The 16,909-nt window shown below is 54.0% G+C and overlaps 1 protein-coding gene across 3 annotated transcripts in view; it reads right to left on the bottom strand.

Moving 5' to 3' along the window:
- The window catches only part of AHRR (aryl-hydrocarbon receptor repressor), a 93,292-nt gene that overhangs the window by 50,888 nt on the left and 25,495 nt on the right, over positions 1–16,909 (bottom strand). For all 3 annotated transcript variants that reach the window (XM_043489133.1, XM_043489134.1, XM_043489135.1), the window contains one exon: positions 12,565–12,746. In XM_043489133.1, the coding sequence (XP_043345068.1) occupies positions 12,565–12,746 (182 nt within the window). The remainder of the gene's footprint in view (positions 1–12,564; positions 12,747–16,909) is intronic.

The raw sequence follows: 16,909 nt of genomic DNA, 5'->3' as shown, positions 1-16,909 counted from the left end.
TTAAGAGTCCACCTTTCAATGGGTGGGGACCAAGACCCCACAAGCTGTGGGTTAAATAAACCCGCCCACCACTTAGGCAGGAGGAGATACCACCCTGCAGGGTAAAGTAATTGGAGAGTCATTCCCTGTGGACTGGAACTCCAAAATGAGGATAGCAGGACAATTAAGACAGGAGGCTGGGCCCTGCCCAGACCACATATATCTCATTCTAGAAGTCAGGAGACCTCCCCAACCACATATGCACATAAAGGCTCCTTGGAGGTCAAAGGGGGAGTTATGTCAAGGGATGTTCTCTACCCATATGCCTTATAAAATCCATCTTGGCTAAGGGATGCATGCAAACACATGGGAGGATCTTGAGATACATCAAATGCGGACTGTGAACCAAGGAAATAAAAATGATTGGCCGAAGGAAACCAGAAGAAATGCCCCATAAAGGTAATTCAAACTGCCACAAGGACACAAGTCTAGAGACTCTCTCTGAGTCTGCCCATGTGTCTATCCACATATACTGTACTTATTCCCCTTAATAAACACTTGCTTCACGGACTTTCCATCTTTGTGGGAATTCTTTTCTGCAAAGCCGAAGGGCCAGAGGCCTGGTCACTGACCACTGGTCTGGTGGCCAGGATCTGGGGCTCTCACTGACACAACTTGGCCTCTCTCTGGCTGGGGACCCAAGCCCCACTACAAGCCATCGCAGGCCGAGGCCACATCACCACCACTAGAGAGTCCTTCACCACAGTGAAACAGCCCACATGACGCAACGAAGATGCCACATGCTGCAACTCACAGACAAATAGATAAGAGGATGATCAGAGCACATTCTTCCCTTGCGAAAGGACTGGTTTCTTCCCCTAAGAATTCCAGACGAGCTCTAGGAAGATCAGCTCCTGCCAGCCACTCACCTCACCCTCTCTGCTGCTCCTCCTCCAGCTCCTGCTTATCTACAATAACACCAAGTCAGGCACTCCAGGTTGAAGGGGCAGACTGTCCTCAGGGCAGCTCCAGCCAAGAACAGGCCGGATCTGGAGGAGTGGCCAGCTTGGCTGTCACAGTGTCTGATGCATGCGCATAGGATGAATTTGTAAATAAAGTTACAAAGAAGCCTCCAAGTACAGAACTTGCACATCACCCAACCTGGAGCCCATTGGTCACCACCAGTGACTCCAGGGGTCATTTCCACCACAGTCCTGCCTGACTCACCACCCACAGGCAGGGTTGATTGGGCAATGGGTGGGGGGAGGTCTCTGCCCAGGTGCTTGGGGCCTTCTATGGCCGAGTCAGTCTCCACCCCTGTGCAGGGACACAGCCCAGCACTGAAGGTCCCAGTGCGGCTGGAGGAAGCCGCCAAAGAGATGACTCTGAGCAAACGCTTGGAGAAGGGAGACCCCAGGGCCCGGTCATGAAGCGGCTGCAGGTGAGCTGGGTCAGCGGCCCCCAGGAGTCCCCTCCACCCCCTCCCAGCACCTGTCCCCTCAGGGGCCCTCGGCTCAACCTATGGAACCACCGGTGGTAACCGTGCTGCTCAGAGCACACTCTTCCCTTGCAAAAGGACTAGTTCCTTCCCCTAAAAATTCGAGGCGAGCTTTAGGAACATCAGCTCCTGCCAGCCCCCCACCCCACCCTCTCCGCTGCTCCTCCTCCAGCTCCTCCCCTTGACTCACACCCTCAGCAACTTCCCTGGTCCACAGTTTTCTCTACTCCTTCTTCTTTTCGTTTGTGTTTTATTTTGAGACAACATCAAGCATGCAGAAATGTTGTAAGAACAACACCCAAGTCCTCTGCCCAGAGAACCCCCCTCCACCCCGGGACTTCACCGACTGCCCAGAGCATCCTCTCAGCCAGGCACGGGCTACTGTCCATCCAGATGCCCCTGGTCCTTCTTGACTCAAGATGGGACAAGCTGCTCTGCAGGCTGCCCCTGAGGTCCGGTTTGCTGATGCGTCCTCAGCATGTCCAGAGGGAACATCACAAAACTAAGCAGTGTCCTCACACATCCTGCAGCCTGGCACACAGGGTCGGTTTCTTCCGGGACTGAAGAGGCCATGTTTGGTCACTGGGACAGTGTGCTGGCTTTCCCCACTGCAGGGCTTCCCTCTTTGTAGCTAATTAGTACTTCGTTTTTCAAGACTCAAATATTCCATTTCTTACTTTCACCAATTTTAGTGTCCATTGACATTTCCAGCCTGAATTATTCCTACAGTGGTTACCAACTGGGCATTTTATAATTCACCTCCGCTCAAAAGTCACCCATCTAGAGTCCTCTCTCCTGGCAGTTTGGTCAGGTATCATGGTGTCTGTTTAGTTGTTCATTTACCTATATCCATGCAGATTTAGGGAATCCCATCTCATTTGCTGGATTATCATCTGTCACCACACACGTTCATCTTAATGCTGAGACTGTCCCAACCTGGTTAGGGGAGCCCCTCAGGAGGCCTGGGTCCCTGGGGAGTCCCTCAAGGAGGCCTGGGTCTGGGGGTATGTCCCCTCAGGAGGCCTAGGTCCTGGGGCAGCCCTTCAGGAGGCCTAGGTCCAGGGTTATGTCCCCTCAGGAGGCCTGGGTCCTGGGGAATGTCCCCTCAGGAGGCCTGGGTCTGGGGGTATGTCCCCTCAGGAGGCCTGGGTCCTGGGGAATGTCCACTCAGGAGGCCCAGGTCCCGGGGGAGCCCCTCAGGAAGCCTGGGTCTGGGGGTATGTCCCCTCAGGAGGCCTGGGTCCCGGGAGGTATGTACCCTCAGGAGGCCCAGGTCCCAGGGGAGCCCCCTCAGGAGGCCTGGGTCTGGGGGTATGTCCCCTCAGGAGGCCTGGGTCCTGGGGCAGCCCTTCAGGAGGCCTAGGTCCAGGGTTATGTCCCCTCAGGAGGCCTGGGTCCAGGGGTATGTCCCCTCAGGAGGCCTAGGTCCAGGAGGTATGTCCCCTCAGGAGCCCCAGGTCCCAGGGGAGCCCCCTCAGGAGGCCTGGGTCCGGGGGTATGTCCCCTCAGGAGCCCCAGGTCCCAGGGGAGCCCCCTCAGGAGGCCTGGGTCTGGGGGTATGTCCTCTCAGGAGGCCTGGGTCCAGAGGTATGTCCCCTCAGGAGGCCTGGGTCCAGGGGGAGCCCCCTCAGAAGGCCAGAGTCCCAGGAGAGGTATGTCCCCTGAGGAGGCCTGGGTCCAGGGGTATGTCCCCTGAGGAGGCCTGGGTCCGGGGGTATGTCCCCTCAGGAGGCCTGGGTCCGGGGGTATGTCCCCTCGTGCTCTGAACACAGCCTGCTATCCAGCATGGACGGTCCAGGCTCATCTTGTCCGTTCTCTGCTCCTGCTCTGGACAGAGGCCAGAAGGCATGAGTTCCTTTCAGTGATGAACTGCGTCTGGAAACCGAGGTCTGAAGGCCACCTGTGTCCCCTGTTGTGGGGTGGCCCCTTCAGTAGACAGAGCTGGAACACACATACACATGCACACACGTTTAGGCACACGTGTGTGTGTGTGTGTGTGTGTGTGTGTGTGTGTGCACAATGTGAGTTCACATCAGGACCTCTGTTACAATTCTGTACCATGGACTCAGTATAGGGTGGACTTATTTTTCATTTGACATTTAGTAGAAATTGCTTTAAAACTGTCTGGGCCTAGATTTTTCTCTGTGGGAAGATTTTAACCACTCATTCAAATAGCCATATGACTATTTGGGTGTTTTATTTCTTCTTCAATTTTAATAAGCTATATTTCTAAGCATTTACTATATTTTCAAATCTACTAGCATAAATTTGTTCATAATAATTTCAAGCCATCTTTTAAATATCTGCAGCATATATCATTATGCTTTATATAGAATATGCTATATAATATTCTTTTTACTTCCTAATACTGTTTGCTATTTTTCCTTGATCAGTCTCACCAGATCTTTATTGTTTTATCATTTTAAAGGAATTCTATTGTATGTTACCTTTCTATTTCACAAATACCTTCTGCTTTATTATTTCCTATGACTGTTTTTTATTTAGTTCACTTTATCAACACTGAATGCTTAGCTAGTTAATTTTCATCCCTTCTTCTTTCACATTAGACCCTCAAGTTGATTTATTTCTAAGAATTGCATTAGCTGCAGCCACACATTTTGATGGATAGAGGAGCCTGGTGGTATTCAGTCCACGGGGTCACAAACACAACTGAGCATACACACACATTTTGATTTGCAAATATTTCCTCAGTTCTGTCATGTTTTCTACTTTGGTCTCTGTTATTTACAAATGTGTTTATTTCCAAATGTAAGGGCTTTCAAGTCATCTTTTCTACAGATTTCCAGCTTAACTGGCTTGAGGGCTCACCATGCATTCTTCATGATTTTGTCTTTTGAAATTTATTGTGACTTGCTTTATTGACCAGTATATTTTCAATTTTGGCTTCCCAGGTGGCTCAGTGGGTAAAGAATCTGCCTGCAATGCAGGAGACACAGGTTTGAACCCTGGGTTGGGAAGATCCCCTGAAGGAGGAAATGGCAACCCACTCCAGTATTCTTGCCTGGAGAATCTCATGGACAGAGGAGCCTGGTGGGCTACAGTCCATACAGTGGCCAAGAGTTGGACATGACTGAAGTGACTGAGCATGCACGCATATTTTCAATATATTTACAAGTTACATGTGGGCTTGAAAAGATGTGAGTGTTAAGTTTCAGAGTACAGTGTTATGTATGTCCATGATTAACCCTTTTTTGCATTGCTCAAATCTCCTTTAATTGTTACCGATTTTTATTTATCTGATCTATCAAGTACTGAGAGAACTATCTAAAATCTTCCTCTCTGATGATGAATTTATGTATTTTTCCTTATAGTTCTGTCAATATTGGTTTCATATTTTTGAGGTGATGTTATTAAAAGCACAGAAATTTAAAATTATTCTCTTTGCTTGATAAAATAAAATGCTTAATGACTTTTAAATGATAGGCTCTCATGATCTCCAGTAATATTTTTCACCCTAAAATCAAGTTTTTGACATTAATATAGCTTTACCAAATGTATTTCAGTTAGTATTTTTCCAATTTATCTTTTTCCATCCTTGTACTTTCAACCTTTCTGTGCCTTTTGTAAACAGAGACATTCACTCTGATAATCCTTATCTTTTAGTTGGCCTGTTTAGTCCACTTACATTGTCTGTAACTAATGACACATTTGGAATTTTACGCTTTCTATTTGTTACACTCTTCCACGTTTCTTTTTTCTTCTTTCCTGTCTTTTTCTTTTGATTAATTACATTTTCTCATTCTACTTTTTTTCTCTCCATTATTTTGAAAGTTAAACCTTTTTGTTGTCTTGATGATTATCCTGAAAATTTTATTATGAATTAGTTACTCAACCTCCAAATTTAATTAATACAAGAAATGTTGAAATCTTTAACTCAAATCTCCCTCTCCAAATTTATATGCTGTCATGGCCAGGGCTTTATTTTTCTCATTTTTTGCCCTTACCGTATGCCATTATTACTATTTCACACATCAGTGTTTGCTCTGATTGACACCCTTCTCCATTCCTCCTTGCAGCCCAAACCTTGCCTTCTTTCTGCATTTTAAAGGAGGTACATCCTTTAAAAATGTTTTTTAAAAATTTATCTTTGGGTTCTCAACTGCACTTAGTTTTTAGTCTCTTTGAGTATCCCTTAATTTCCTGCTGACTGAGCGATACATGTTTAAAGGTTCAGATATTTCATCTTGTATTTCACATGTCATCCACCTGATGGCTACAGTTACTGACATTGTATCTGCTGGAAATGGAAGAGTCTGTTTGATTGGTGGCAGACCTTCCCCACTGGACTGTAAGTCCTGGGAGGCGAGGACCACAGCCGCTGCTCTGTTTACCTGCATTAGAGCTTGCTGTTACTGTGAAACTTTCAGTCTGAATTTGGGCCAAGGCCCCACCACAACATGTTCCAACTGTTGGCCCCAGATGACCTTGGCAAGGCTTCACATAGGATGTCAGAGGTGAGAGATGTTTGAGGCTGGAAGTAGGACTTCCTTGGAGGGTGATGCTGTTGGTTCCACCCCCCCAACCTGTGCCAGAAGAGGGCTGGAGGCCCCTGCCCCTGCCAGCACCCAGCGAGAGGAGCTTCGCGATGGCCCTGCGAGGCCTGCACGTGCCTCCAGGGGCCCGTGGGGTGGGTGTCTCTCTATATTCAAGAACTCCAAAGGTGTTTGGGCTGCAAGTGAGAAGCACCATGTGTCAACCAGGCCCGGCCCGTCAAAGACGTATATCTCCTGTGGAGCAAGTGGGGCCACAATATCCAAACACTTGCTGAGGGTATCTCAGCTCCTCCCGGGAGGATGCCTGTAGGCGTGTGGCCGTCTTGACACTTGTGTTAAGGAAGGAAGTGCAAGGAAGTGACTAGAGAGGATGGGTGACCCATGTCAGCCACCGAGGCAGACAGACACCCCAGGCATGTGGTCCTCAGAGGCCGGGAAAGCACCAAGACCACCTGGGTGCCAGCTCCCGGCAACGCCAGGCAGACTTCTCCCAAACTCACCTCTTCTTCCTGCTGCTGCTCTCACCTGGAAAGGCCAGAAACCATGGCTCTGGGATCACTATCCGTCTCCCCACCCACCCCAACCCTGCCTGCTGGACCCTCAGACTAGGCAGCGAGAAGGCTCACACTTGAAATTCTTTCAGAGATTTATTGTTCGGCTGGACTGATCACACTAGTACCAGTGACGGAAAGACCTTAAATGACCCAGAAGGGACAGGGAAGGTCCGGGACTGCCCCTGGTCCATCCCACAGCAGTGAGAGAAAAAGCAACGCTCTTTCCTGTGTTGTGGGGGACACAGGTCCTGGAAGGACTCAGGAACCAGGAGAGAGTGAAAGAATGAGGAGCCTGCACACAGCCTGACGTGACTGAGAGCAGCATATCTTTGCTGGAAAGACCCCGGGGGCTGTCCTCCAGAAGCTGTCCGTGCTGTGGGGATGGGGCTCCCACAGGGGAAGAGCTGGAGAGGAGATGCAGCCCCAGCCCAGCCACAGCCACATCTCAGAGGGAAGGAATTCACGGAGCAGCCCCATGAAGGCAGGGGAGTCTGGTCCTGACCCGGCTCCCAGCATCTCAGAGGCCTCGCACACCTTGCCACTCAGAGGTGGGAGCGCCCACTTGCAGAACACAGTGGGGAGGGCCCCCTGGAGCCTCCACCCGCAAGGGTGCTCGTTCTCAGGGACGGGGCCCCAGCTCGCATCCCTCGGAGCCCCGCCTCACCCCACGGCACAGTGGGGCCAGGCCTCAGGATGTGCTCTGCGGGATCACAGACACTCATTCCCAGCAGAACTCATCAGGGAAGGATGGCTCGTCAGTGAAAGCTGAGAACTGCACAGTTTAGCTCAGCCGCATCCACTGCACTCCCAGGTCACAGGATCCTAAGACTCGGGGAGAATTTCATCTCTGACCCGCAGAGGACTCCAGTGTCCCGTGTGTCCCGGACACATCTCAGGACACGGGGCTTGTGGACCTGCCACCCGGAGTGGGTGAAGCAGACCCACCCAGCTCAGGTGAGCCTGGGGCCAGGGTCCACCTGGAACAGAGTGTGCAGGTGGGCTGCCCGGGCTGGGCGGACAGTGAGCGGGGGTGGGTCCTCACAGCTCAGGGATCTCTGGATCGTCCCTGGAGGCCGAACCTGTGCTTTCCCCTCCTGGGTCTGTCTGCTGAGTGTCCCCCCGCTCTGCTCATCCCACCCACAGCCCTGCCTGCATGCCACCGGCCACGCTAAGGTGACTGGGGATCCTAGGTCTTGCCACCAGCCAGGCTAGGGTGACTGGGGTCCTGGGTCACTCCACCAGCTGGGCTAGGGTGACCGGGGTCTTGCCTACACGCCACTGGCCAGGCTAGGGTGACCAGGGTCCTGGGTCACGCCACCGGCCAGGCTAGGGTGATGGGGGGTCCTGCCTGCATGCCACCAGCCAGGCTAGGGTGACAGGGGGTCCTGGGTCATGCCACCGGCCAGGGTAGGGGGGCTGGGGGTCCTGGGTCATGCCACCGGCCAGGCTAGGGTGACTGGGGTCCTTGGTCATCTGCATGCTGGTCCCCATCCTAGGCCCTTGAAGCCCAGGTCCAGTGAGTCTCCTGCCTGGGTCAATGCTGCAGCGTCGTCTGCTGGGCCTGAGAAGGGGGCACCTGGGACCTCACGTCCTGGGCCACATGTCCTAGCGGGAACCTGGCTCCCGCCCCCCTCAGGGTCCTTCACATTCTCCACCCACCCTGTCTCCCTTTTCTGTGATCAGTCCCCAGTTTCCCTTCTTGCAAACAGTGAAGCTTGCAAGAGTGGAAAATCCCTCTTTTGGGTACAAGCAAAGGGTTTATAACTAAGAAGCACCAGCCCTCAGTCTACTCAGATCCAAGTTAACTAATTAAATAAGTTCACTGCCTTTTAAAAATCCATGAAAGTTGACACAAACACGACACTACAAGCAAATTTGCAGGCCATTATTACTCTTGGAGGCTGGAACTTTCCAGTTCATGTCCTTCCCAAAGGTGACTTTTTATGGAAGCTTTAATGAAATTATCCATTTCTGAGTCAGGAAGCAGAGATTAAGATCCAATTTTTATAGCTCGACTTTTTTTCTATGTAGAGGGAATGAATTCAGGAAAATGTTTAGAATTTCCCCTAAAATGTACAGCCTGAGGAAGATCACAAACTTGGGAATCCTTGGGAGAAAAGGGTGATAGGGAAGTCAAGTTCATTACCTCCCCTAGCTGTGACCAGCAGGGCCGCCCACTGGCAGCGTGAGGGCTCCACAGACCTGATGGGGCATTCCCCTGCCTTGGGGCGGGGAGAGGGATCGGGCACAGTGCAGGAGAAGCACTCTGCTCCTGGTTAAGAGGAACCATGCATTCAGGCGGACACCGGGCCGATACCTGAACTCCTGGAAACAACAGAACCAAAGTCTTTACAAGGCCACCAACCCTGGCCTGGCTGGACACAGCTGTACCCGAGGAAGTGACCAGAGAGGAAGTGACCAGTCCCCTATCAGTGTCCTAAAGGCAGATGGAAGCCTCTGTGGGAGGTAGGTGAACAGAAAACCCTCCTGAGCAGCCCCACACCTGGCCCAGCTGTCCACATGGGTCACTGAGGAAGCCCCGGGCATGGGGAACCCTGGGGACAGGTATGGGGTCCCTGGAATGGGGGGTGGGGACCCCATAAAGGGAATGAAGACCCCACAATGGAGGTGGAGACCCCACAGTGTGGATGGATACCCCCACAGTGGGGAGAGGCCCCGGAGTGGGGATGGAGAGCACACAGTGTGGGATAAAGACCCCACAATGGGGATGGAGACCCCACAATGGGGACAGAGGCCCCGGAATGGGGATGGAGATTCCCACAGTGGGAATGGAGAGTGCACAGTGGGGATGGAGATTCCCACAGTGGGGATGGAGGCCCCACAGTGAGGATGGAGACCCCACAATGGGGTGGACACCACACAGTGGGGATGGAGACCAGGCATTGCGAGTCAGGGTCTGAGAGTTTCTGAAGATGGGTCCGTGAGCCCCCAGCATCCCCAGGCCTTCAGAGAGGTCCTGTTATCCCTTCATGGAACTCTCTCCTTCGTGAGCACAGATGGGGCTGGAGAACTGGCAACACCAGCAAGGCCTGCGGTTCCAAGACAAGGGCCCTGGACTCCACACCAAGGCCACATCAGTGCTGAATAACTGCTTTTGCTGTTTCACACATTTGCATTTTTCCTACCTAAAGACCTGATGCATTTTCCGTAAGACTTGGAAACCTGGACAGTAAAACCCTCTCAGGGATAAAGGCTTGTCTACAGCCATACCACCCTGAATGCGCCCGATCTGTTCTGACCTCAGAAGCTAAGCAGGGTCAGGCCTGGTTAGTACTTGGATGAGAGAGAAAAGCTTTAGCGAGTCTGTGCGTCAGCCCCAGTGGGGGCTTGGTCAGGTCCGCGGTGCCCCCACGGCAGGGCCCTGGGGCCTGGTTAGTGCTTGGATGGGCGAGAAAAGCTTTAGCGAGTTTGTGCATCAGCTCCAGTGGGGGCTCGGTCGGGTGTGCGATGCCCCCACGGCAGGGCCCTGGGGACGGTGCGTTCATGGGCCCTCCTTCAGGGAGGTGCAGGGCCCCTGTGGGACGGAGCCCTGGGAGGCACTCAGGACAGAGCCCTCCCCGGAAGGCACTCGGGAGCGGCCGACAGACACCTGAAGGCCTGACCCCGAAGCAGAAAGCTGGCCGCAGCCCCTGGTCTTCCGAAGCCCCTGAGGACTCAGCACCCAGGAACCGTGGAGTCCACGGTGGCCAGGAACCACGTGCCCTGGGCCCCACACTGCAGGTCCCGGCAGCTGGAGGTACTGATGTTTAACTTAGAAGTAGTGTCACTGGAAGGCTTCCCCAGGGGCTCAGCAGTAAGGAATCTGCCTGAAATGCAGGAGCCACAGGAGACTGTGGGTCGATGCCTGGGTTGGAAGACCCCCTGGAGGATGGCACAGCAACCCACTCCAGTATTCTTGCCTGGAGAATCCCATGGATGGAGGAGCCTGGTGGGCTGCAGTCCATGGGGTCACAAAGAGTCGGACACGACTGAAGTGACTTAGCACGCATGCATGTCACATGAAGCCCCTGTAGAGCTGTTGCTTTCAACTTCCGCTTGGAATGGAGGAGCTGGGAAAGTGACCCACTTCACACAAAGAACCACATAACCCCTTGAGTTTCCCCATTTTCCTGCACCCATCAGAGATCCAAGGCCCAGGCAACCATAACCCGAGATCCAGGGAAATACAGGTGCTTTAAGGAGGGACAGGAGATTGTGGGCATGGGAGGGACTCAGACAGAACTCAGGCCCAGTTCTGCAAGTGGGCCAGTGGGACACGCAGGAGAACGCAGGACTCCTGGTGGCTGCAAGAAGTGTGAACCTGGGGACCGGTGGGGGCCTCGGGGCTGACCATAGGGAGGAGGCGCCGGCAGGGCAGGGCGCCAGTTAATGGGGGAGGGGCCCAGACCACAGCTGGGGAGGGTGGGGCCTTCTCAGTGCAGGACTGAAGTAGCAAGGGTCCCTTAGACGGCTCCATGACGGGGCTGCCTCTATGCGGCCTACAGACCACACCACCCCCCTCGCCTCCTCCTGGAAGCCCTCCAGCCAGCACAACTCTCCTGGTGACCCCCCAAATTCCTGTCCCCATGGCACCCACCATTCTCTGCAGCCCTCCAAGCCTACTTTTCCAAAAATGCTTCATAAGCTTGTGCCTCCAGCCATGGTGGGGCGGGGGGGTCTGGGTGATTTACTGGAGGACAAACCTGGGCTGGTGCTGGGCAAATCCCAGCCCAAGCTGTCAAAACTCTGCCCATGTCCTCACCCTATGATTTCCCTGAGCCCGCGTGTATGTGTGTGGGGGGTGGACACATGTGGGCGTCACAAGGAGCAAGGACCTCCCCGCCCCCAGTACCAAGCCTGGGTCAGCAGACACAGCCCTGAGTGCTCAGCCTCCCCTGGGGACAGAGGTCCTTTCCACGAGGGACAGCTCGGCTCACTGGGGTCAGTACCACCCAGTGTGCCGCGCGCACCCCTAACAGGGGTCCAGCCCCAGAGCGGAGCCGGACACAGGGGAGGGACCGTGGGACCCCGGGAGTGGGACCCAGACCCTGTCAGCACCCTCACACAGAGGGGGCTCTAGGGCCAGCCGCGGCGGGAGGACTGGGGTTCCTGCTCCAGGAGACAAAGGGAAGGCCGGGAGGGCCCGGTGCCAGGCTGGTCGGCGCTGGCCCAGCTGGAGGGTGCAGTGAGCGGGTCCCTGGGGGAGTCGAGGTTGAAAGCAGCCTAAGTCCTCAGGAAAAGTTCCCTCCCAGGCCGAGAAAGCCAGCAAGGCACAGTGGCTGCCACACCTCAGGCACGTTGGAAGCACGCACATCCCCAGCCCCGTAGCGGGGCTGGCACTGTATGGCCCGGGTCCCCGTGGTTCCAGGCCGCAGTCTCAGAGGCTGGCCCTCCTAACCACAGCCCGAGGTGGGTTTCGGCCACAGGAGGCTGTGCACGCGTTGACTCCCAGAGCCTTGAGCAGAGTGTGAGCTTGTGGTCAGCTGCTGTCCGCCATCCCCTGGTGTCCGCACGTGACCACTGTAAACACTCATCTTACCTCTGCCCGAAGACACAGAATAAATGCACAGTTTTGTAAGAAGCTCAGACTTGGCTGAGGGCTGATGGCCGAAGGCTGAAGTAGGCCGGTGAAAACCACATTTCTTCCCCAGTAGCTCAGCCAGGCCACGCGAAGAGTAAGGCTTGCCCAGGGGCACCAGACACGAGCAAGTACCCAGCGCGTTGCAAGGGCCTGATGGACACACCAGCTGCCCTGCGCTGAGGGGGGCCGCACCTGGCCCAGCACAGCATCCCAAGGCAGGTGAGCCAAACAGGGGGAGAGCCGGCCCCAGGTCCCTCCCCACCAGAGCTGCTCTGGTCGGTCGCACTCAGCACTCTGCCTCTAAAGGGTTCCAGACAAGAAGCGAAAACAGGCCCATCCCGGGGAAGCCAGGTGGGCCCTGGCGAGGCCCGGGGGACAGAGGTGATAAAGCCAGGTGGGCCCAGGCCAGGCCCGGGTGGACAGAGGTGAGGGTCTTACCTTGGAAGAAGCTCTTCACCCTGAGGTAGCTGACACTGAGGCGCAGGACGGAAAGCTTGTCGAGCTTAGAGATGATGTCGGGCGGCAGCGGCAGCAGGCTGGCCAGGTGGTCCAGCTCGGCATTGAGGCGGTCACGGTGCCGCTTGGAAGGGTTTGACTTCTCGGCGCCCACAGCAGGCCTCCTGTGAGGGGAAGACCACAGTCAGGCTGGGATTCCCAGGTGGAAAGCGTCCCAGGCAGTGACCTCAGGAGGAGCACTTGGCTACAAAAAGCAGCCGCCAGCAAACATGTGCCTCACGGGATGAAAAGGCACCAGTTCCTGGAGATGCACAAGCTAGACTGTGGCCATGCCAGCCACAGAGGCCATGCCGGGCACATCAGCTACGCCAGCCACAGAGGCCATGCCGGGCACATCAGCTATGCCAGCCACAGAGGCCATGCCAGCCACAGAGGTCACACCGGGCACATCAGCTATGCCAGCCACAGAGGCCATGCCAGCCACAGAGGTCACACCGGGCACATCAGCTATGCCAGCCACAGAGGCCACGCCGGGCACAGAGGTCACGCCGGGCACATCAGCTACGCCAGCCACAGAGGCCTCACTGGGCACAGAGGCCACGCTGGGCACATCAGCTATGCCAGCCACAGAGGCCACGCCAGCCACAGAGGTCACGCTGGGCACATCAGCTATGCCAGCCACAGAGGTCATGCCGTGCACATCAGCTACGCCAGCCACAGAGGCCATACCAGCCACAGAGGTCATGCCGGGCACATCAGTTACGCCAGCCACAGAGGCCACACCAGCCACAGAGGCCACACCGGGCACAGAGGCCACACTGGGCACACCAGCTGCACCAGCCACAGACGCCCCGCCAGCTAAATTGGCCACACTGGCCTCACCAACCGTGCCAGCCACTGGTCGCAGCTCTGGAGGGAGGCCCAGAGACGGGGAAGAGCCAGCAGGAGGGCCCTGTGGCCTCTTTGTGCTCACCCCCTCTGCAGTAGCAGTGGGCACCAGCCCTGGGCACACAGCTCAGCTCTCTCGGGAGCTCCTCTGGGTCCTGCCCTTGAGGCCTGCGTGGCCCCTCTGGGCCCGTGTGCCCCTACTCAGCAGGGCTGGAAGGTGCTAACAAGGCCAAGGTGAGCAAGGCGGCCTGGGCACCATGGTGCCCTCCACCCTCCCCTCCACTCAGGAGCGGAAGGCCAGGGCCCTGCCACAGGCCTGCTCCCCCTCCTACTAAGGCTACTAACACTCCTATTAAGCTCCCTACAAGGGAGCGGCCCAGGCTGGACGTCCTGCCCACCGCGGCCGCCCTCACGGGCCCTCTTACCCGCCCCTGGACCTACCCCTCCGCGCAGAAACATCTCCTTAACCTCCTTCCTAGAAAGCGAGGCTAGGCCAGTTGGGCAGGGGCCGCCTCCCCTGGGCCCGCACTCCACAGGTCGGGAGCAGCCTTCTGGGGCTCCGGGCTCCTGGGCCCAGAAGATCCCGTGTCTCTACCATGCGCTCACTTGTAAGTACATGGAAACCTGCCCCACACAGTTCTTTCGGTCAGAAACCCCCGGGTACCCCCCACCCACACGGCCATGGGGGGCCAAGGCCACACAAAACCACACAAGAGCAGAAGCCCCACTGTGGCTGCTTCTTCCTCTTGACTGAGCTGTAATTCACGTAACATAAAGCTGCTTCAAAGTGAAAGCGTGCTGGCCTTAGGACATTCACAGAGCTGTCAACCTCCATCAAGCTCCGAAACATTTTTTCACCCCCAGGTAACACTCCTACCAAGCGGCTTCTCTCATCTCTCAGCCCCCAGTGGCCACAATCGTTGTCTGTCTCTCTGGATTTGTTTGTTGAGACATTTCTACAAATGGAGTCAGACTTCTCACAGCTGGCATCCTTCACTGACCATCACACAGTCAAGCTTCGTCCATCAGGCAGCCTCTGTGGAACTTCACTACTTCTCAGGGCTGAGTCGTGTTCCATGGCCCTGTGATTCTATGTTTAACTTTTTGAGGAGTTGCCAAACCGTCTTCCACACCAGCCATACTTCACAGCCTCACCAATACTTGCTATTGTCCTTTTTAAAATAACATTCTCATATGTGTGATGGTATAACAGTGTGATCACTCAGCTAGAGCCAGACATCCTGGAGTGTGAAGTCAAGTGGGCTTTGGGAAGCATCACCATGAGCAAAGCTAATGGAGGTGATGGAATTCCAGCTGAACTATTTCAAATCCTAAAAGATGATGCTGTTAAAGTGCTGCACTTAAAATGCCAGCACATTTGGAAAACTCAGCAGTGGCCACAGGACTGGAAAAGGTCAGTTTCATTCCAGTCCCAAAGAAGGGGAAAGCCAAAGAATGTTCAAGCTACCTGCACAATTGCACTGATTTCACATGCTAGCAAGGTCATGCTCAAAATCCTCCAAGCTAGGCTTCAACAGTATGTGAACCAAGAAATTCCAGATGTACAAGCTTGGTTTAGAAAAGGCAGAGGAACCAGAGATCAAACTGCCAACATCTGCTGGATCATAGAAAAAGGCAAGAGAGTTCCAGAAAAACACCTACTTCTGCTTCATGGGCTACGCTAAAGCCTTTGATTGTATGGAAACGGTGGAAAATTCTTTGAGAGAAGGGAATACCAGACCATCTTACCTGCCTCCTAAGAAACCTGTATGCAGGTCAAGAAGCAACAGTTAGAACCAGACATAGAACAACAGATTGGTTTCAAATTGGGAAAGGGGGACATCAAGGCTGTATATTGTCACCCTGTTTATTTAACTTACATGCAGAGTACATCATGCAAAATGCTGGGCTGGATGAAGCATAAGCTGGAATCAAGATTGCCGGGAGAGATATCAATAACCTCAGATACGCAGATGACACCACCCTTATGGCAGAAAGTGAAGAGGAACTGAAGAGCCTCTTGATGAAAGTGAAAGAGGAGAGTGAAAAAGTTGGCTTAAAACTCAACATTCAAAAATCTAAGATCATGGCATCTGATCCCATCATTTCATGGCAAATAGATGGGGAAACAATGGAAACAGTGGCTGACTTTATTTTTGGGGGCTCCAAAATCACCGAATATTAAAAAGCATAGACATTACTTTGCCGACAAAGGTCCGTCTAGTCAAGGCTATGGTTTTTCCAGTAGTCACATATGGATGTGAGAGTCGGACCATAAAGAAAACTGAGCACCAAGAACTAATGCATTTGAACTGTGGTGTTGGAGAAGACTTGAGAGTCCCTTGGACTGCAAGGAGATCAAACCAGTCAATCCTAAAAGAAATCAGTACTGAATATTCATTGGAAGGACTGATGCTAAAGCTGAAACTCCAATACTTTGGCCACTTGATGGGAAGAACTGACTCATTTGAAAAGACCCTGATGCTGGGAAAGATTGAGGGCAGGAGGAGAAAGGAACAATGGAAGATGAGATGGTTGGATGGCATCGCTGACTCAATGGACATGAGTTTGAACAAGCTCTGGGAGTTGGTGACGGACAGGGAGGCCTGGCATGCAGCTGTCCGTGGGGTCACAAAGAGTCGGACACGACGGAGCGACTGAACTGACTGAATGAATGAATGGCCAATAATGTTGGGCATCTTCTCACATGCTTGTTGGCCATCTCTGTATCTCCTTTGGAGAAATGTCTACTCGAGCCTTTTGCCCAATTTTAAATTGGGTTGTTTGCTTTTGCTGCTGCTGCTAAGTCGCTTCAGTCGTGTCCAACTCTGTGCAACCCCATAGACGGCAGCCCACCAGGCTCCCCCGTCCCTGGGATTCTCCAGGCAAGAACACTGGAGTGGGTTGCCATTTCCTTTGCTCTTGAGTTGTAGGAAGTCTTTATATATTCGGGATACTAGATCCTTAACAGATACACACATTTTCTCCCATGCTCTGTTTATCTAGTGACCCTCTTTGGTTTCTTTTCTTTTTTCTTCCTTAATGAGGTGCCTACACCAACATCGGTCATCTGCTAACAAAATCCAGAGCCAGGAGGCGTGGGGAGATGGAGCAGCCTCGTGTGGACTGGATGTGCCAACCAGAGGGTAGCCCCGCCCAGAAGGGAGAGAACTCAAGGCCTCCCCAGAAAGCAGAGCAGCACTGAGGGCAGATGCAGGGCCAGAGGAGTGCAGAGACCTCACTGTGGGCAGATCTGTGGGGAGCAGGCCCTCACCCACACCTGGGATGGGCTGAGTGGTGACTGTCCCCACCCCCACCCCGTGAGGTGCCGGGGGACACTCCTGACTGAAGACAAGGGGGCTGGGAAAGCTCTGTCCTTCCAGCTTTCTCAAATCGACCACCCGGCTGCCCCTCGAATGCAGCCCAACATACCTCCCCA

Source organism: Cervus canadensis, chromosome 16 (genome assembly GCF_019320065.1).
Source record: "Cervus canadensis isolate Bull #8, Minnesota chromosome 16, ASM1932006v1, whole genome shotgun sequence".
NCBI classification, from domain to species: domain Eukaryota; kingdom Metazoa; phylum Chordata; class Mammalia; order Artiodactyla; family Cervidae; genus Cervus; species Cervus canadensis.
This window is presented reverse-complemented; position numbering and strand designations above follow the sequence as displayed.